General features: G+C 37.7%; 2 protein-coding genes across 3 annotated transcripts in view; one reads left to right on the top strand and one right to left on the bottom strand.

Annotated features, from left to right (window-relative positions):
- The first annotated feature begins 2,177 nt into the window (after positions 1–2,177).
- Positions 2,178–11,992, top strand: LOC308692724 (uncharacterized protein). 2 transcript variants are annotated; one of them, XM_081369031.1, is made up of 18 exons: positions 2,178–3,602; positions 3,962–4,079; positions 4,351–4,443; positions 4,575–4,785; positions 5,120–5,289; positions 5,385–5,483; positions 5,855–6,087; positions 6,175–6,353; positions 6,441–6,534; positions 6,680–7,024; positions 7,238–7,355; positions 7,431–7,522; positions 7,625–7,742; positions 8,020–8,136; positions 8,749–8,940; positions 9,166–9,318; positions 9,999–10,195; positions 10,344–11,992. In XM_081369031.1, the coding sequence occupies exons 1-17, from the start codon at positions 3,501–3,503 to the stop codon at positions 10,193–10,195; spliced, it is 2,631 nt and encodes an 876-aa protein (XP_081225157.1). In that variant the 5' UTR covers positions 2,178–3,500; the 3' UTR covers positions 10,344–11,992. The 2 variants fall into 2 exon arrangements, with proteins under 2 accessions (XP_081225157.1, XP_081225156.1); XM_081369030.1 differs by having other exon boundaries at positions 2,337–3,602; positions 9,993–10,195.
- A 4,351-nt stretch (positions 11,993–16,343) lies between these two features.
- Positions 16,344–21,123, bottom strand: part of LOC308691794 (uncharacterized protein) — a gene marked incomplete at its 5' end in the record, with an annotated part of 8,231 nt that continues 3,451 nt past the window's right edge. The window contains 5 exons of the mRNA XM_081367355.1: positions 16,344–16,426; positions 16,682–16,725; positions 17,977–18,018; positions 19,904–19,948; positions 20,827–21,118. Of these exons, the coding sequence (XP_081223481.1) occupies positions 16,703–16,725; positions 17,977–18,018; positions 19,904–19,948; positions 20,827–21,118 (402 nt within the window). The 3' untranslated portion in view covers positions 16,344–16,426; positions 16,682–16,702. The remainder of the gene's footprint in view (positions 16,427–16,681; positions 16,726–17,976; positions 18,019–19,903; positions 19,949–20,826; positions 21,119–21,123) is intronic.

Genomic DNA, 21,123 nt, shown 5'->3' with positions numbered 1-21,123 from the left:
CTTTTCAATGTCACACAAAAGCTGTGATAATCAAGGCTCAATTTCCCTCTCTTTCTCAATGAGTTTGGTCTGAATTTATTACGATGCCAGAGACTTACTCTTTGATGTCATTAAATCCATGAGGGAGTTCATTTTCTCTCAAAGCACTTTATCAAAGCACTTCAGATGCGTCCTCAAGCCTTCATGTGCAGAAACGCTCTACCAGAGGGCTGTTCACTACCAACCCAGTCTCACGGCAGTTCGTGACATAGTCACGAAATTTAATCTATTGATTCGTGTTCGTGGACACGATTTTCCCTATTTTTTCGTGTCACTCAGCACGACTTTCAATCTAATGTATTTCAATGGGACGTATTTTTCGTGCCTGCACCACGTTTTTCTTTCGAGAGCACAGTATTGTTTTTTCTCAATTGTAATTCATTTTGCTAAGAGCTACATTACTCAATATTTAATCAAGAGATTTTAATCGTCGTTTTTATTGCTTTATATTCGGTTGGCTACTCAACATTAATCTATTTATTCGTGTCCAAGGGCACAAATATCCTTCTTTTTTTCGTGTCACCCAGCACGACATTCAATGTATTTCAATGGGACGTATTTTTCGTGCTTGCACGTCTTTCTTTCGGGAACACACAATTGTTTTTTCTCAAATGTTGGGCTATTCCTTTTGCAAACTTAAAGGGCTACATTACTCAACATTTAATCAGGAGATTTTAATCCTCGTTGTATTGTATTCGGTAGGCTACTCAACACGAATTTATTCGTGTCCATAGGCACGAATTTCCTTCCTTTTTTCGTGTCACTCAGCACGACTTTCAATCTAATGTATTTCAATTGGACGTATTTTTCGTGCTTGCACCACGTTTTTCTTTCGAGAGCACAGTATTGTTTTTTCTCAATTGTTATTATTTTGCAGACTTTAAGGGCTACATTACACAACATTTAATCAGGTGGTTTTAATCATCTCTGTATTGTATTCGGTAGGTTACTCAAAAACAAATTGATTCGTGTCTATGGGCACGAATTTCCTTCTTTTTTTCGTGTCACTCAGCACGACTTTCAATCTAATGTATTTCAATGGGGCGTATGCACCACGTCTTTCTTTCGAGAGCACACTATTGTTTTTTTCTCAAATGTTTGGCTATTCCTTTTGCAAACTTTAAGGGCTACATTACTCAACATTTAATCAGGAGATTTTAATCCTCGTTGTATTGTATTCGGTACGCTACTCAGCACAAATTGATTCGTGTCCATAGGCACGAATTTCCTTCCTTTTTTCGTGTCACTCAGCACGACTTTCAATCTAATGTATTTCAATGGGACATATTTTTCGTGCTTGCACCACGTTTTTCTTTCGAGAGCACAGTAGGCTATAGTTTTTTCTCAATTGTTATTAATTTTGCAGACTTTAAGGGCTACATTACACAACATTTAATCAGGTGATTTTAATTCTCGTTTTTATTACTTTATATTCGGTATAGGCTACTCAACATGAATCTATTGATTCGTGTCCCTAGGCACGAATTTCCTTCTTTTTTTCGTGTCACTCAGCACGACTTTCAATCTAATGTATTTCAAAGGGACGTATTTTTCGTGCCTGCACCACGTCTTTCTTTGCAACATGGTCTCACCCCTATTCGTCACATAGGCTCAGCATAGGCTATGCCGTTTGGTCATTTCCCCCTCACGTCCAAAGCCGACGTTGAGGGTACCCCCTATTCGTCACTTGACAACGGAGAGGGTCGTCCGATAGATTTGAGTGCAAATCACTCATCTTTGAATTTTGAACTTTTATTATTTTCCTAAACCTAACTCTTTTTCCTCTCTTTTTATATAATTTTGGGCTACATTAAAATTACATAATTACAAGACGGTATATTTTCTATTTGCTTAAAACATTCCTTCATTTAGGTGGGATATTTTATAATTTTCGATCACATATTGTGGTAATTTCCCCCTCACGTCCATAAGCCGACGTTGAGGGTAGCTAGCTGAAACCCTTTTCTAAATCGGTAATATCACGATTTTTCCTCTTTTTTATATTATTGTGGACTACATTAAAACGACATAATTGCAGGACTGCATATTTGCTGTAGGCTTAAAACATGCCTTAATTTATTGTGGGATATTTTATAATTGTCGATGTTATTTCAAATTGCAATGGCTTATAGTGAGCCTACTTTTCTTTTTTTTCTGCGCCCCAAAAAAGAAAAAAGAAAAAAAGAATAGCCTACTTTTATAGAACTTTCATCTCAATACTGTTTATGCAGTTGTAATAAATTAATTATATAGCCTACTGCAGAAATGTTTATATTACTTTATATGGACATATCCTTTCGCAAAGAGATGGATGTATTCTGGGAAGTGATATGTGTTTAAATGTAATGGCTACATACTCGTTTTTCCTTCACTTGGACATTTATGCTGACCCCTTTAAAATTGAGCACGGATATAAAATATTAAGACTGTACTTTTAATTATGATTGATATTTTGGCGCAATTTTGTGCAACACGTCACTGTGTGCGACCATCGCAGAAACCATTGCCCAGCGCGATTCCACCACGGTAAGTCGCTTACAACAGTCTAATAAGCAAGATGAATTCATAAGCATTATTTACACGTCCAAAATGAAGAAAATTACGAGTTAAAAAAAAAAAAAACATGTTCTAAGCCTAGATATATAGCTGTAGATGTATATATACAAAATAAAATTATGAGTAACGTTAGCCTATTTCCACATAAAAAAAACATGTTGTGATATATATATCATGTCCACATGATGTAGTCCACATATATTTTGGACGTGTAACTGCTTATTGAGAATTTATTGGGGGAATAGTAATTGGGGACATTTAGATGATGTGATTTTCTCTCGATCATCGTGGTTCACACTCAACGTCACTGTAATGTGTTAGTAATAACAATATTATCACTTGGTCTAACGTTATACTGCACATAACGCTGCCTTTATGGCGAACCCCAGGCACATGTTACGCGCCTTTAAAAAAAAATGTTAACTTACGCGACTTTTAACAGTAGCACAGGAAATAGAAACAACGTGAATCTGTATTTATTTATCCTAAGCATTTACAAGAAAATGGGAATCACTCACTATTAGGGTACACTTTTTAAATCTTATATCAACAACACTACATAATTAACATTTTCTGTTGTTCTCCATGCAGATCCTGTCAAACATATCACCTGTCGAACCTATCCGAACCTGATTTTCAAAACCCAAAGGCACTTTTAAGAGCCAACCTCTATCTCTTCATTATTTTCTATATCTTACATCCTCTCTTTCATCCTCAATCTTTATCTATCTCACAGTCTTTATCTATTGCTCTTTCTTTCCTCCCTGTCTGTCTTTGTCTAGCACTACTTGTCTGTCTTACCCATCTTTGTCAGTCTGTCTGTTTGTATCTGACTGTCTGTCTGTCTGTCTGTATCTGACTGTCTGTCTGTATCTGACTGTCTGTCTGTATCTGACTGCATTGCAATGGCCACCAAGCATAAACTTGATTCAAAGGATCCCCACTACCAAGAGGGGAGACGCATGGCTCTGGAGCTGAAACATGAACACATTCTAGCTGAAGCCAAGGTTAGAGTTTTTGTACACCTCAATCATTTTATAAAAACAAACATAAATTAAAGTAAAACGTGATGAGGAATATGTAAGAATGATGAGTGCAGAAGATTTTATACAGGTATATTGCATGATGCATCCTGCCATGTTCTGTGACGTGTTAATAAGGGAATATAATAATAATAATAGTAGTATATGCAGTTCCATCCCTCTGAGTTACAGAGACTTGGAGAATCTATTCCAAGGCTCATTTAAGCTGTTCAACACCTTACTAACACACTATGTTGTGTTTTCCTTTCACAAGTTACCTGCCTTTTGGTTACCGTACTTTTATCAACATCAGTCTTACAAGAAATATTCACTCCAATACACAGAGAGCAGCTGATGAGAGGAAACGTGTACGAGACCCTCCACACACCTCTAAAAGGGACTCTGTAGGACGTGGTAAGCCGAGGGGGAGGCGAGGAGGGCGACGCCATGCCTCCGCTACAGGTTATATCTGAATTATTTGACATTTGTAGGAGGAATTTACAATGATAATGTTGGACCAACTCAAATTAGAACACTGTAATTGTTTATTGAGAGTTTAAGATATTCAAATAACTAAAAAAACATTAGTGACACTATTGTAGAAGACACTACCAAGTACTTAACAAAAATATGTCTGATTTCATAAATTGTTTAGTATATAGTTTGAAAAGAAGAACAAGAATAGAGTGTGATAGCCTAACTTGTTCTTATTCTTCTATGTGCTGTTTTACAGCCACATACCCCACGGTTGAGGGCTCCCTGTCATCCAGTGTGGAGGTTCCACTTACTGCAATCTCAACAAAACTAAATCCTCAAGGGGAATTTGGTAATTCACAGTGATTAATTTAAGCTTGCACAGTATAAAAAAAGTGTTCATTCTAATACTGATCAGTTGACTTTTAATTGTTCCTTATCTAAATTATCCCTTACCGCTTTATTTTTGGATTTTCTTTACAGAAAAAAATATGGAGAGGCTCTCTGATATTTTGGCGTCATGTCCTTCTGCTGCTCAGCCTCAAAGTAGCTCTGCATCATCATGGTCTTTTCGGCAGCAGAAAGCCTCTGAGCGCTGGAAAGAAGCAAGACCATACCACCTAAAATGCCTTATTTCAATAGAGGCTGTTGGTCATCCCCTGTGTTGCCTTTGCAACGAGCCTGCTGTTATTAGGTTGGTTTTCATTAATATCAAACTTCAATTACCCAGGGTAGGTTTGCAGAGTGCCCTGCTTTATAGGCTAAGATGCATGTCTTTTGGGATGGGAGAAGACTTAGATACCCAGATGAAAAACACATTAATGAGAAAAGTACATCTAGGACCTTCTTGCTGTGAGGTGACAGTGCTAAACACTGAGGCACTATGCAATCCTATACAATAAAATCAAACCTAGTAAAAGGTAAATAGCTTAAATAGAGTGTACAGTACTTTATATGAGTTATTCATATAACATATAATAATGTATTATATTATAATATTAATTTTATATATATAATTTTCTCCTTAGGTGCAGGGAGTGTCTTCCTGAGGAGTGGTTCTGTGGGGACTGTGATGTATTGCATCACAAAAAACATCCACTCCACAACAGGGAATGCATGATTCGTGGTTTTTTTGAAGCCATTCCTCCGACCACATGCATCATTAAAGGGGAGGATGGATATTGCACCCATGAGCAAGGTACGTTCTCACGAAAGCTTTAATTTTGCTGTTCAATGTGTGTCTGCAGACAGTTACAGATAATCTAAATGATTGGTTTTCCTTCTTTTTGCCAGCTTGCATTTTGCCAACTGTGAAGGTGCCAGACTGCTCCTGTGGAGGCACAAACTTCACTGTGTTACCAGGCAAACCAGTGATTTTAATTACCATCAATGGTAAAAAAAATAAAATAAAAATATATATATATATATATATTGTAGATGTGATGTTTTTCACACTATTGTGCTGTGGCATTGTGCTTACAATTGCAGAAGTGACAGAAATATGGAATAGCACATGGTAATGTTATTAACTGAAACAAAGACAGATGTTTTTTTTTTTTTTTTTGTCCTAGCATCTTTCCAGCATGATGTCCAATCAACACAGCAGTGTGGAATTTAGTGAATTTGAAAATATAAATGTGGGATTATAGGAACTTGCGCAATGTCTCTTAACCATTCACAATGTGCATAATGAACTAAGTGTTGTAAAATTAAGTATGTGGTAAATGTGTATTATATTTTTAATTATTTTTTTTTGTTCCAAGGGCGTTTTGACTTGCATCAGCCATTGTATGAATGTCAAACATGCCAGCAGCAGTGGACCCCTGACTTTAAAGACCTCCTAAGAAGTGGATATTGGCCAGCCTCCGTCACCAATTCCACACTTTATACACTGGACCTCTTGAGCTCCTTTCAGGAACTCAAGATCATCTCTCCGGGATTCTCCAGACAAGCCTTCGCAAAGCTGCTGGAACATCGCACTAAGTGTGGAGGAAGAGTAAGTGTAAATGTTATTACCATTTTATAAAAAAAATTCCATAAGCAGACAATATCAAAATACTATTTCATTCTATATATTTTCCAGTCTGGATCTATCAACGGCGATGCACTGCAGCGTAGCTTCTTAGAGCTTTCGTATGCATCATTTGAGGAAGACCAGCTCTGCTGTAGTGCTCCTTTCACCTGCCCAGCCTGCACACCAGAAATGTTGGCTGTTTCAGCAGATGGAAACAGAAAGCTATATCGCTTTCGCCGAAACGGAAGGTGATCTTTCTTCCAGTCTTTTTATTGATTTATTTTCTTACTTCATATATTTCATGAATGGATTTTCTATTTTTCTTTCTTCCTCAGCTCTGATGATCCTGGCTTTTTTGAGGGGCTCTTTGTGGCTGAAGACAGCGCGGTGTCTAGATTTGTCGACACCATACAGAAAGCAGTGAAAAATGCAAGTTGACAAAATAGTTGTTACAATAATAAACGTAACCCCCACTTCAATTACTCCTGCATATCAATTACAAAATCAAAATGCCATATATTGAATGACACCATTGCTTTTATTTGATTTGTCGTGTTTGTTTTGTGTTTCATAGACACAGGGAAGAGGCACATGTGGGGACTCCCAGTGGACAGCAGCGAGGGAAACTTCAAGGAGGGCTTCAAAATTGGATGAAGAGGGGATGGAGGTTGCTGTGTGTCGCCATGGGTTCCTTTTGAAAGCCCTTAATATGTACAGGGGGGAGATATTTGCCTACCCTCTGTACCTTCAGAAGGAGCTCATGCCAGCCAAGGCACAATTCTTCGCAATGGACGTGGCATGCAAATACTGGCCATACCTGGAGAAAGTTGCTAGTGTCCTTCCTGCTCTTCAGGAACTGACCACTATGAAACCCTTTCTCAGTGTAATGCATGCTCGAGCCCATGCTACTAAGTGTGAGGTGTGTATAATATTTTGGCATCTTATGTACATTTGTAATATTTACAAGCACATTAATAATATTAAATATAAGTTAAGCTACACTATGTTATCTTGTGTTTTTGCATAACCATTTCTTGCATGGAATGTAATGCCCTTTGATGCAAATTGTGGTTTGTGATATTGGGCTATATAAATAAAATTAAATTGAATTTCTTCCACCCTTTACTAACAGATTAATTGGAGTGGCAGGAACCAGGAAGGAGCAGGGACTACCGCTGGTGAGGAGGTGGAGCAAGTGAACAGCTACCTCTCACGTTGTGCCCTGACGACCAAATATATGTCCAAAGCAGGTGACCGGAGTTTGCAATATTCTTGTAAAAAATTTTTAGATTGATCATCATAACCTCATTATTTGCTTTCAACAGCACGGGTGGACATGCTTACGTTGCATGCAATGGGGTGGAACGAGAAAAAAAATATCTCTTTACATCAGGCACTTTCCACAAGATATGTGAAGGTAAGTCTCATATTAATTGTTTTGTGTGTCCTTTTGTTGTGTTTACTTGGCCTGTTGTTAATCAAGTTTTAATCCTTATTATTGTATAACACTGTTCATCAGACTTGTCAGAGACTCCATGATGAGACTGCAAGGCTAGCTGACCTAAAAACAGAGCTAGATTGCACAGATGAAGTGGTGTCACAGTGGCTATCTGATGTAAAGGAATGGGCAGCTGGTGGTAAGCATGACCAGATAAAAGAAACAACAAACATCCCTTTCTACAATCTAAATTTTATGTTTGATATTAAAGAGCAGCAAAAAATAGTAGGTTGATCATCATCTAATGTGATGCCACATTTATGATGTCAGGTTTATTAGTATATTCCAGTTTCCTGCAGGAAGTGCACATACAAAGTTTAAATAAGTTTGATTAAAAGGTTTTACATGAAATTCAAGCAGAGAAACGGTTCTGTGTTGTTTTAACAGTGAATTTGCTTTCGTTATATCTTCTACAGAGACACCTGATACATCTCGTGCCAGTCAAGGCACCACACACAGAGGACTTCAGCAGTCAATTGAGGGGCTCTACCTTAGTGTGAGGCACCGGAAGCGAACCCTCTACCGTCAGAATGGTATAACTATATAATATAATATAATAGGTTGATAAGTTCAGGCTACTGTATGCATCCTACTCCACCAACATGGAATTAGCAAATAAGTGTAGTAGCACAGTTCAGCTCAATCGTTGAATTCTGTTCTTTAAATGACCAGTCTGTAGGATTTAGTGGTAGGAATTAGTGGCATCTATCAGTGAGGTTTGACGATTGCAACCAGCTTCCCTCACCTCTATCTTTCCAAGCTACGGTAGCCGACGAGAAAATGTGAGAGGTACTATCTAGTGTTTGTTTGTCCGTTGTGGGCTACTGTAGGAACATGGAGGTGCAACATAGAGGCCTCCGTGGAAGGGGAACGTATTTAGATAAAAAACTGCCAATTCTAAATTAATTAATGCACAATTATTATTTTCAGGCAATCATGAAAATCATGCAAATAGATTCCCCCCTAAATGTTACACCTTGGACAATTTGTTTCCCATGTCAGTCTACATTATAATTTTCACATACTGTATTTCATTATGTTTTCAATAACTGCAGCTTTGCTTTTCAATTTTTTGGTGCTATAATTTTTTTATTGTTGAAGAGTTCTGTCAAAAACCTCTGCCTCTGTACTTCATGTCTTTCTAGACAGCAGCAAGTTTCGCCATCGCCTTCGAAGGAAGCTGGCAGAAGACAAAAAACTCCTTCTTCAGGAGATACAGAAATACAATGATCTTGTACTAGAATCGGCAACAAACATTGACGTAGCTGTGGTGGAGCATTCCCTAACTGGAGAGAGTACTGTGTCTCAAATATGGCCGTGGGAGGTTCATGGCAGTGGTATGTCTGTTTGTAGATGCTTCACAGGAATTTATTTACAGTTCTGCTTTATAGAGTATACTGAACTAAGGCATGCATGTTACATATTGAGTGTTGTAATATTAATTTAGTTTAATGGTGTATTTTCAGTTTTCTTATGTATCGATTTGATTAAAAAAAAGTCAATGTTTGCAGTGATTATGCAAGATTGTCTCATGGATACATGTAACTGTTATTGATTCTTAGCAAATATTTCGATCAAGAAACGAGTGCACGACCAAGTGATGTTAACAAGGCGACTGCATGAGGAAACAAGCGTTTTGGTGTTGGAGATGGCACAACACTGCACGTGGTTGCAGAGCCTGGCAATGGTTCTCAAGAACAAGTTGGCTGAGGAGGGTAAGTTTAATTAAAACCCTGTCCATCTAATGTGTTTAAAAAAAACATACAAAAAAACACATCAGTCACAGAACTTGGATGGAGTAGAACGGTTATGGCTCTCTTTGCCGTGGTCCTTTGGGATATACATAAAATGGGGATTACAATTGTTACTGTAGCTATGGTAACAAGTCAGTAAGGTTGTAAAGATTGATGCTTGAAAGATGTGCAGATATGTTGTATTATGGCTGTTACTTGAAAGCGTAAATGAACAAAAGAATTTTGACCATTGTAATTTGTGTCCTGATATGTTACATGGGGTTAGCATAACATCAAGATTAATCTTATTATTATTTCCTCCAGTCAACATAGAAAACCTTGATGGTCAGGAACTAACACAATGTGTTACTTCAGCATAACTGTAGTGAAGAAGAAAACTGTTAACTTAAAACAGCTATCAGACATGGGCACAAAACGCTTATATGCTGCTTTGGGCCTCCCTCCATAAAGTCATCTCAGTGAGCCGTCATGTTGCCTCAAGTCGTTTTATACAGAAGCTAGCCTGGTCCCATGTCAGCGATACACATAAAAATGGCAACCATCCTGCTATGTAGATTTTAATAGGTTAGTTCTTTGGCCTTATTGAATAATCTTAACATAGTTTGTCTTTAATGTAATCTCTTTTGTATTTTGAGACGTAGACAAGGGAAATGAGGGACTTTGCTGTCTCTTAAGAAGAAGACTGTCAGAGGTGTCAGAAAGGTTCCAAGTGGTCCTCCAACAGTATAAGACTGCCTTAGGTCCTGAGGCCTCTGTCCTTCTACATGTTGAAGAGGAAGATCAAAGTGGCCTCAGTAGTCCAGACACCAGTGAGGATGAAGAGGAAAACACAATTTAGGTCATTTATTTATTTATTAATATGTATGTTTGTTAGTTTTTGGAATAACCCCCTAATACTGTTATTCTTAGTAATTTATTTGTGTATTTTATTTATGCTAAAACAGCTGAAATTCAGCCTCTTATTATTGTTTTCTGTATTTCCCCAGATGGAAGCTGAACGAAGGACTGTGTTGAAGGAAATGGACTTGCCCTATATCTGTGTATTATTAGTATGCTGATTTACCTCATCAAAATCTGTGTGCATTATATCTTGTTGAAAATTCAAACTGTAGGTGCGTCCCAATTCGCATACTATCCATCCTAAATAGCATTCGAAAATAGAATTAGTACGTCCCAAATCGTTGAAATGAGTGTTCCAAATATACCCGGATGGTCTACTATTTCCGGTCAGAATCCGAAGTGCAGATCGATGCACACTATAACGGCTAATATTGCCCACAACCCATCGCGCGTTGGACGAGGATTCGGTTAGAACTACAAACACGAGTGAAAAGTGTTAAAAAACTACAGACATGGAGGACGCGTGAATCCAGCGGTTATGTAGAGAGGTTTAGATAAAGGGGTTAGAGTGATTAATTATCAGTATCTAACCTGACGAAAATGTATTTATTCAGTGTTGTCTACATTATATTGCATCTGCAGATGCATTGTGGACTTTTGTAAAGATACGTTTTAGCCATTAACTTTTACATCATTATATTCAAATTGCAAACACATGAGGAGAGTCTCCGCATGAAAGACCCACGACTGGCAGATCAACGTGCAACTACATTTCTCTCCGAAACGGTAGAAAATAAAATTAGATTGAATGGAGAATTTTAACAAGATGATTGACAGGGCAGTTAACGGTGACATGATGCACGCGACAGATCTGTCCATTAAGATGACAAAGTAGTATGTCCCAAAGCTAGTATGTCCTAAATTTAGTAAGCACATTGCACAGTTCAATGAAGATGCACAAACCTACCAGTATAGGTGCACCAATCTTAGCCAAAAATGTCAACTTAGCATGTATGATATTACCAGATGTAATTACTGGGCTCACATGATATTTGGGTAGTGTATTCATACTCTTTTAAGAGAGACTCCCCTTGATTGTGGTGACCCTGTGACCTTTCCTTTTGCACCAACATCAGGCCAAACTTTTGACTTGCATACAACAAATGTTATGAACCAATTTTTGTATTTTGCTGAGCAATGAATCATGTCATTTTTGTTGACCTCATGACATTCCCTGTAGCACAACCATTAGACCAGAATGTAAAATTTGACATTGTATTTGATATTGTCTAATTGTGCAGATTGCCATGAAATCTTGTAAGCACATGATGACTTTGGTGACCTCATGACCATTCCTTTATCATCACATTTAGGCCATGATGTAAAAACTCATTCTTGATTACTTGCATTTCTCCACATTTACTTATTCTGCGGTGCAGCAGCAGTGTCTGTGTCTGTCTATGTCATTTTTTTTTTCAGAGGCTGCCTATGGATCGCTATTTGATTGAGTGTATTATACTGTAGGATATAACTGTTGTGTAATTTTATATTACTGCACAGATGCATTATAGTATGTAACAGAAAAATACACTGTTTTTTTGTTATGATTATTCTTTATTGTATATTATTACAGATGACTTGATTCTCTTTTCTGCTGGAGCTTTTCAAGTGAACTTAACCTCACAGTCCAGTGTTTTTTAAATACAGCCTTATGGCTTGTTTGACAAATATGCATTTGGTGTATTTTCAGTAGTATTGTTGTAAAAGACAAGAAATAAAGTATTTCCAAAGATGAGCATTTTATGTTTTTTTCTTTTTCATCCATTATTATTGAAAAATAAGATTTTATATTTTTATGGTTGATAAAAGTCAATAGCTGGAGAAAAAAAACATCACGTATTTATATGTGGAATTTTTTTTAATTTAACATCACACTGCATTATTAATTCATTACTTTAATGCATGTCTTTTTACTTATTTTCAAACCAACCTGGCTTGTAATTAAACAAGATCGATCTAGTATAATAAGTAATGTGTATCTAAGGTGTGTTAAGGCATGTTACAGTTTTACTCGATTGCTGAAACACTAACCCTAACCCTAAAATTTCAAAACCATAACACCATTCATCAAAAAGCACACCCTTTTCCCCAAACTATAAACACTATTCCCCAGTTTTGACACATGAGTAAGATTTCTTGAACTTTCACTGCAAAACTTTACACACATATCCCTTCATTTATCATTGCCGTACACAATGTTGTAATTTAGAAAGCACTAGCATTCAGCACAGCTTCAGCTCAATTAGCACACAATCACCCAGGAGGAAACACAAAGAGTCAAAACTGGTCACACAGCAATCGAGAACCTTCAATATATCGATGAAAGGGATAAGATGAGAGGGGGAGGAGAAGGGGGAGGGCAAAAAGACAAGCAGTCTCAGATGAGATTTGTGCCTTTTTAGTTGACCATGTTCTTGTCCATGGTAGGCTATGACTAAGGAGGCTGGGCGACGAGTACAGCCAAACTTGAGAGTCACTTCACCGTCGCTTCCATTACAGTTTTTCTCAATTGTTTACACACAAATACTGGTACTTGAGACACAATGAGCACAACATGTAACGCATTCACGAACCCCCTGAACCAATTCTGCGAAACTACAAGGACAATTCCTGCTTTACACTCAAATTGCAGTTCTAAAACCATTTTCAAAACACTACACACAATTCTCTGCTTATGGCACAATTTTCATGCAGAAAATCTCTTGTTTTCACAAGGAACACACTGCCATTCAAATATGCACACTGACTCTTCATATGGGCAAACACCCGTCACACAGTTTTACAATTAACAATCAGAGCTTTAGCATAAAAGAGCAACAGGTCAGCTCTTCAATGGGGCAATGGATGCCAACATTTTTTACTGTAAATGTACACAGGCAATTCTTCTGTTGTTTTGTATGTAGACAACTCTATGTACAACTTTTTAATTGGTTGGGATGTACACTGTGTACATTGTTTTTGTGGGAACAATAAAATGTATTTGTTACCGTGTATTTGTGTGTTCTGAGTATAAAAACAATATTCTCAGATATTTTACAACATTTATGTATGTACTGTCTGTAGTAAGTGTAACACTGAACAAGAAAATACCTAAGTCATTATGATGGATGGAGAAGAAGTGTTTTCCATTCATCATAGTGTTTTACACTGAACACATCAGTGTTCAACTGGTTCTTATAAATGTCTATTCATATGATGGTTTGTGTGTGTCATTTGAAAACAAAATACCATTTTGAGAAGAAATAACATTGTTTTGAATGTAAAGTTTCATTTTGCAGGAGAATTGAGGGGTTTTGCCCATTGTGTGTGTGTTTTTTGATTTGTGTGTAGAGTTCTGAGAATATGAGGCATGCTTTCAGAAAATGTGTGTAAACAATCAAGAAAAACTGTATCAGAAACTTCAGGGAGGAAAAAAGGTACAGTAGGGGTCAGACTGCTCTCTACTGTAACTTTTGAGTGCTGTACTCTGTGCTGTGACTACACATACTGTACATGTATGGTGGCTGTTGCACTATACTACTTTAATGAAAAGAAATGCATCAAATTGCCTCACATACAGATATATGCTTCCATTTTATAAAAAGGATGCATTATCAGTGCTTCTAATTTTGTAGGACACGATGGATTGGAAGAAGTCTGCCTGCACATTTCATTTCATGCGTCCCAGGGGATTTTACCCCCAATGACTGGTTAGGACCAAAGATGGGATGCTGGAGCAGAATCATCTTTATTGGTGTTATTTGGTGTATTGTTTTGTATTAAGGAATGAAAAAAAAAAAATTTTTGTTGTGTTTGAATTTTTGAATTTTTGAATTTTTGTTGTGTTCATCATGTGAAAACGTTTTTGAAGGAGAGAACCACAACCAACATCGCTTGCGTATTACCGCATTAGTTTTTGTAGTATTGGTTTGCATGTAGCCTATCTCACCAGTGTGTATTGTAGAGTGTGTTTGTTTTTGAGATTCTACATGGCTCCTAAAAAAACTACAGTTTGTGTATATAGTGATAGTAATGATCAAAATAAAAAAAAATCGCTAGGATCTCAGGTCATTAAGTATATTTAACTGATATTGTAGTTGTAGGACAACCATCAGGGCCATCTCCAATGTACGCTATTTATAAACTACAATTCCCACAAGAGACGCGCCATAGAACTTCTTACAAAGTGTACAAATCAGCCACCATACTTGTAGTTCTTCTGGTTTCCCGACCAGGGTTATAAAAATGTGTCTTTACTATTATATATATCAAGAAACATACATTATACAGCCAAAACATACATTATGCTGCATTTAGATGATCAGGGTGAAACAAAATCGCCAGGATTTAACATCTGTGGTTTTAGCTGGTAGGCTATAGGCTGTAGCCTACAGTAGAAATGAATTCGAGTTTGTCGGCGGGAGTTTAGTCCTTCAAAGAGCGACCTTTAATTTTTTATTATTATTATTTAATTATGGCCTCCACGTGTTTGTTTTGCCCCCTGCCCTGATGAATGTAATAAACTGCTGTGTATAAATATGTCAGCATTAGGAGACAAAATGTGCGATATACTGTCCAGATCAAGACCTTCACAATAAATCAATATTTGTCTTTTAACTAGTGACAAAAACTGTTCTATTCTAGAAGCTAAAATCATGGTGATCCATGTATCTTTATAATTAAATCAGTGTGTGTGTGTGTGTGTGAGAGAGAGAGAGAGAGAGAGAGAGAGAGAGAGAGAGAGAGAGAGAGAGAGAGAGAGAGAGAGAGATCACGTGTGTGAGAGAGATCAAAGTGTGACAGATGGAACTGGTACTTCAGCCAACAAGCGGCTCCGCACAGTTCTATGCTTTATCTTTTGAAATATATAAAACCATTTATTTTATTTGGATTAAATATGCATGTTTTTTTCATCAGATTTACCAATTGTTATAATTTGTTTGTGCTGGTCAATTATGAACAATAGATAAAACTGAACTGCAAGCAAAAACTTGGGGCCGAGGGGTCACTGTTTCAAATATTTGAGGGGCTCCTCCCCAAACAAATGTAACCTCACTCCAATTTTTTTATAAAACTTGAAGGCCCTGATTAAATTATATATAGGCTACATTTTCATTTAAAAAGAATCCACTTGTAAAGTTAAACAAATTCCACATATAAATATACTCAATGAAGGTTGTTTCTTTTGTCTCAACCACATCATCATATTGTTTTGAATTTGATGTATGGAAAAGTAAAAACAAAAATTATCATCTTTTGCAAGTGTTATCATAGTGTATTTGTGGTCTTTCACAAAAATATAAGTGAAAATACACCAAATGCTTATGTATTGCTTTATTACTCACAAGAGGCTTAAAGGGTGATCAAACAAATTTATTGACAAGGTGCATGACAAGTAGAAACTATATAGTCTTTGGCAATTGGAACACATCGAAACATCGTTCTTTTAAAGGTGTACTGTAGAGAAATGCATGATATGAAGAGGGATATCCCCTACATGGAGCCGACACTGGTGGTGGTGAAGGGGTGAGTAGCAATGCTGAGATCTGGATGAATGTGGAGCTCTTCTCCTGATGAGCACAGCGGAGGGACCTATGACACGATTGGCTCAAGAGGGTTGAGAAGAAAATACATTTGGTTTAAGACGTAAAACGCCCAGTCAGCTGATGAGTTTGGAGTAGAAGAGAGTGAGAGAGAATGTAAAAGATATAAAGTAATGAGTGAGTATAAAGAAGGTCAGTCTTATTTGTTGAACTTCATATTTAAGCTTCATGTCAAACAAGCCATAAGGCTGTATTTCTTAACAGTGCACAGTGAGGTTAAGTGAACTTTGAAAAGCACAGACAACAGAACATGAAATCAAGTTACGCGTCAACTGTAATAAAATAAAAGTGCAATGTATAATCATGAAATATGAAAACATGCTTTTGAATAACATCTGAAGAAGAAAATTCAGTTGGATTAAGTACATTTCTAGTACAGCCCTCTCGAGATTAAACTCCAGGTCACATTCTTGGAGATTTTCACCTTTTCATTACTACAGAAAGATGAGATACGACTTCAAATGCAAAACAGAAACAATTGAATAAATACGCTGAAACCAAAATGGAGTTCAAAACATACATTTTATTTATTTTCATTATTTCGGAGAGAATCCTTTGGCTGCCAGGACTGGGCCCACTGCTCACCACTAAAAACAGAAGGGAATTTTTAGGGAATAACAGTTTAATTTTCCATCTATGAAGGACCACCACCTTCATGCATGCATTAATGGTGGTGGTCCTTCATAGATGGAAAATGAAACTGTTATAGTTCTGTAATGATGTGTGCTTTACACTTGTTATAATGCTTGTTTAATCTGAAACAGAACGGATTAATAGAAAAAGTATTGTAGCCAACCCCCCTATCTCTAATTCATAAAGCAGAAGAACAGAGAAATACTTACCATACTGGACAGGGCTCCCAGTCAACCAACATTTCTGCTTTGCCCTATCAAGAAAAATAAATAAATAATTCCATTCTTAGCATAAGGCTATTATGTCTGGTTATAGGCACTGAGTTTCATTGATACAATGGGTCATTATTTTCAGTAGACACTCCTTTCTAAACTGTAATTCAAAAAAGACCAAACACATAAAAAGCATCTACCTAACAATTATGGTATGTATACTGTAATATGTATTTGCCAACTCACAAGGAAGTTTCTAAATCCTATATTGCACTCTGCATACTGCCTACACTCTGCAGTTCCTTTATGACTGTCTAACCTTTCTCACTCTTTCTCTTACTACACTCCTGATGGGGAAAGCCTCTAGGCGAGTGTGGTAGGAGCAATCTGTGAACAAAAACACGTTTCAAATACTTATTAGTTAGTTTAGGAACAAAATAAACACAACTATGAAGACTTACAACTATGAATCACTTTGTGATTTTCTAGGCTGATATGGCTAGGAACTATACTCTCATTCCTGCGTAATAATCAAGAAACTTTGCTGCCGTACCATGAGTCCAGCAGACGTAATGATATGACGCAGCGCCTGAAAATAGTCCCCAGCTCGGTAGACTAGGGTCGACCATTTTCAGGCGCTGCTACATATTACTGTATTTTGACTGTACAACTATGGGGGAGTTGTAAAATGAGCCTATTTCCAAAAAAAGTGGAGTATCCCTTTAAGTAGGGAGCAGACTTGCAAGGATGACAACAAGTGATGTTTATCACTAATCAAAACATGTACCATGGAACCAAATCACTAATTTCCAATGTGGTATGCTTGCTTGAATAACCATACTACTGCTAAGCCACAGCTCACAACTGAGAATACTCCACTGCTGCTGCTTCTACTACTACAATGCATTTTGGTCAAATTAGACTAATTAAGCCTGTTGGATTTTATAGGTTGTCAATTGTACTAATCTCACTATTACTATTATGTACTACTATTATTATTATTATTATTATTATTACTATTCTATATCTATTATGAATAATCATGGTTATGTGTGCTACGCTGGACTAGCTGGACTGGTCAAGACATTTACATATTGTTGCCCTGTTGCGGGTCGCTAAGTCGCTTTGGATAAAAGCTTTTGCTAAATGATTAAATAAATAAATAAAATTTTGACTAATTGTCTGTTTTAAGTAGTTAAAAAAAAGCAATGGAACTATAGCAAATAAACCGGGGTAAAAGTTGCAATGTATAGCAAAGTATCAATCATTGCATTTACATGCAATGCACTTACTCTTTTGTGACCTTTTCCTTTCCGGCATATGCCTTGGTCCCCCTGTGAGAAAAAACAAAAAACAAAAAAACACATTTACATTAATTAGACAAAATGCACTTTGTAATGTCTTTTCAACATAAATATGTGTCCCTGACTCCCTGGTGTGTCTAGAGAGTAGAGACCCCTGAAATATGGAAAAAGACCATCCTCTATTTCAGTTAATGTGTCTGCAAACACGCTGTTTATATTTGGCTCCACATTTTACATGACATGCAGGCTGAGGCTCATTAGAATAGTAATCATAGTAGGCTTATAGAATACTCCATCTAAAACGACTCGTTTCAGACAGGGTCTGCATAAAGGACCAGTTCAAGATAAATAAGGATTTTTTTTTAAGGATAATGCAAAGCTACTCTAGTGGACTATCAGAACAAAAATATAGAACTGGAAATTAGCATAATAGGTCCCCTTTAAATTCTATTTGCGTAATTCATTTATTTACTTAAAGGGTTAGTTCACCCAAATATGAAAATTCTGTCAGTAATTACTCACCCTCATGTTGTTCTTCCAACCCCGTAAGACCTTCGTTCATCTTCGGATCACAAATTAAGATATTTTTGATTAAATCTGAGAGCTGGATCACATTTCCATAGGCTACTAAGGGATTGAAACTTGCTGGCCCAGAAAATGTATTAAAGAGATTGTTAATATAGTCCAAGTGACTCCAGTTGCTCAATCTTAAAGGAGTCATAACCTGTAATTTTCACTTTTCCACGAGAATCAATGTATGTTATGATTGCCTAACGATTATACACTGGCCGGGAAGCCGATATTTAAAAGTGAAGCGTTTGTTTACCCCAGGATTCATCAACCAGCAAGCGTGCACGCGCACTCAAATACGAGATTTTAATTTCAGCCCCGACTTGACGTCATGACGGGGCAGGATATACCATATATGGACACCGCAGACCTATGCCGCGGGAAGCCTGCCCTGCCCCTTACCCCCTCATATTCAATTCAGTCGCGAAAGATGCAGAAACGTAGTGCACACGTGAGTTGCTCTGTTGTTGACTGCCAGAATCAACATGTAAATGTGTTTTCTCTACCAAGAACGGACCTAGCTATCAGGGACCAGTGGATTAAATTCATTTTTAATGACGCGGTTCCTACAACCCTTCCCACTGGCTTAACGTTTGGTGTCTGTGCTAACTAAACATTTTACGCCGGAATCCTTCACAAATTTGGGGCAATATCAGGCGAAGTTGGCATCGAAGCTCGGGAAAAAGGGGCCATTTTCAACAATCAGAGACTTGCCTGCAATTGAAACGGTAAAGGCCCGTTCACACCAAGCACGATAACTATAAAGATAACGATAAAGATAACTATATATGTGTCCACACCAGCGACCGATAACGGACTTTTTATTCTAAGCACGCGCGCGCCCGGATGATCCAGATCCATTTTAAATGCGCGAGACCTTTAAATTAGAATGGATTCTGATTGGCTGTCAGTGTTTTATCGTTCGACAGCTGGAAAAAAATCGTTCTGAAAGTGATCCCTATGATATCGTTCCTCATATCTTTATCGTTATAGTTGTGGTGTGAACTCTGTTATTCTTTAATATGGAGAACGATTTTTAGAATTATATCTTTATCGTTATCTTTATAGTTATCATCCTTGGTGTGAACGGGCCTTAAGACTGTGTTTTTATTGCTCTACTGTGTGTAACAAACAGCAGCTAACTGCTAATGTGGCTATTGTATGCTAGCGGGAGTATTAGCTTCGAGGTAAACATGAATGTTGGAACAACATGAGGGAGAGTAATTACTGACAGAATTTTCATTTTTGGGTGAACTAACCCTTTAAGAGAATCTGCTTGACTAATGAGCTATGGTAACAGTTATCAGAACCACCAATAATTACCCAACAAACATTATTTACATACCTGACTTTTTCTTTTTGCGACTTGCAACTGTGCCCCTGGCTGACCCTGTGAAGACAGCAATGGGTTTGGAGAAAGAAAATTACTCATATACCAAATAAATCTTTAACTTATTATTTAAAATACTGAAAGACCACAACGTCGCACAAGTGTGGCAGTACATGTATTAATAGGTGTAAAGTACATGTAGTCTTATTGCGATTGAATTAAGGTTGCTCCATTTACTCCACGTGTTTCACTTTCTCGCTTATGTCCATCCTGTTTGTGATAATCCTAATTTGTTTCAACAAGAGCTGATCCTTCGCTGACTTGATCAAGGAACGCAAGGGGTGGGAAAATGGTGGTGTGGTTGTGAGCATGAAATGTGCTCATCAAATTTCATAGCAATCTGATAAATTGAGATATGTTGCCTTCAAGTTTAGTGTGCATGGGACACTGACATTCCCAATTATTTTGAATATTCAAATTATCCTAATATCTTTAATCTTTAATTTTGGCCAAGTAATTTCAGCATTCGATTAGTAGCATTTTTTTTTACTTTTAGATTTATAATAGACTCACAAAATTCCTTCCAAAAGCCCTAGTACAGAATCGGATAGACCATCTAATTATGTAATATCAGATCAACTTTTCTAGCAGATTATCCATGGAAAATGAGAACCTTGTGAGTTTTAATTTATCAACCAGCAAAAAAGTTATAGCATGGTGTGTTTGAGTTCATTTCCCCTACTTGACATCATGCATCCTGCATTGTGACTATTTCACATGCACACATTGCAATGTCGATGCTGAAAAGAGCCCTAACCTGCATCAAGCTCTATGGGGGAAATAAACTGGAAGTCAAGTAAATTCAAGGTAACCCATTGGTCAAACACTTTAGGCCTTTACAAATATAAACTGTAACTCTTTAAATTTGTTCTAATTACCTTGCCCCTCCATTGGGCTCGTCTGCTCCACCTGCCCCTCCACAGGGCTCGTCTGCTCCACCTGCCCCTCCACAGGGCTCGTCTGCTCCACCTGCCCCTCCACAGGGCTCGTCTGCTCCACCTGCCCCTCCACAGGGCTCGTCTGCTCCACCTGCCCCTCCACGGGGCTCGTCTGCTCCACCTGCCCCTCCACGGGGCTCGCCTGCTCCACCTGCCCCTCCACGGGGCTCGCCTGCTCCACCTGCCCCTCCACGGGGCTCGCCTGCTCCACCTGCCCCTCCACGGGGCTCGCCTGCT

The sequence above is a fragment of the Scardinius erythrophthalmus genome (assembly GCF_964197995.2).
Source record: "Scardinius erythrophthalmus genome assembly, chromosome: 6".
Lineage (NCBI taxonomy): Eukaryota > Metazoa > Chordata > Actinopteri > Cypriniformes > Leuciscidae > Scardinius > Scardinius erythrophthalmus.
The sequence above is the reverse complement of the archived record's forward strand: the minus strand, read 5'-3'. Positions and strand labels throughout refer to the sequence as shown.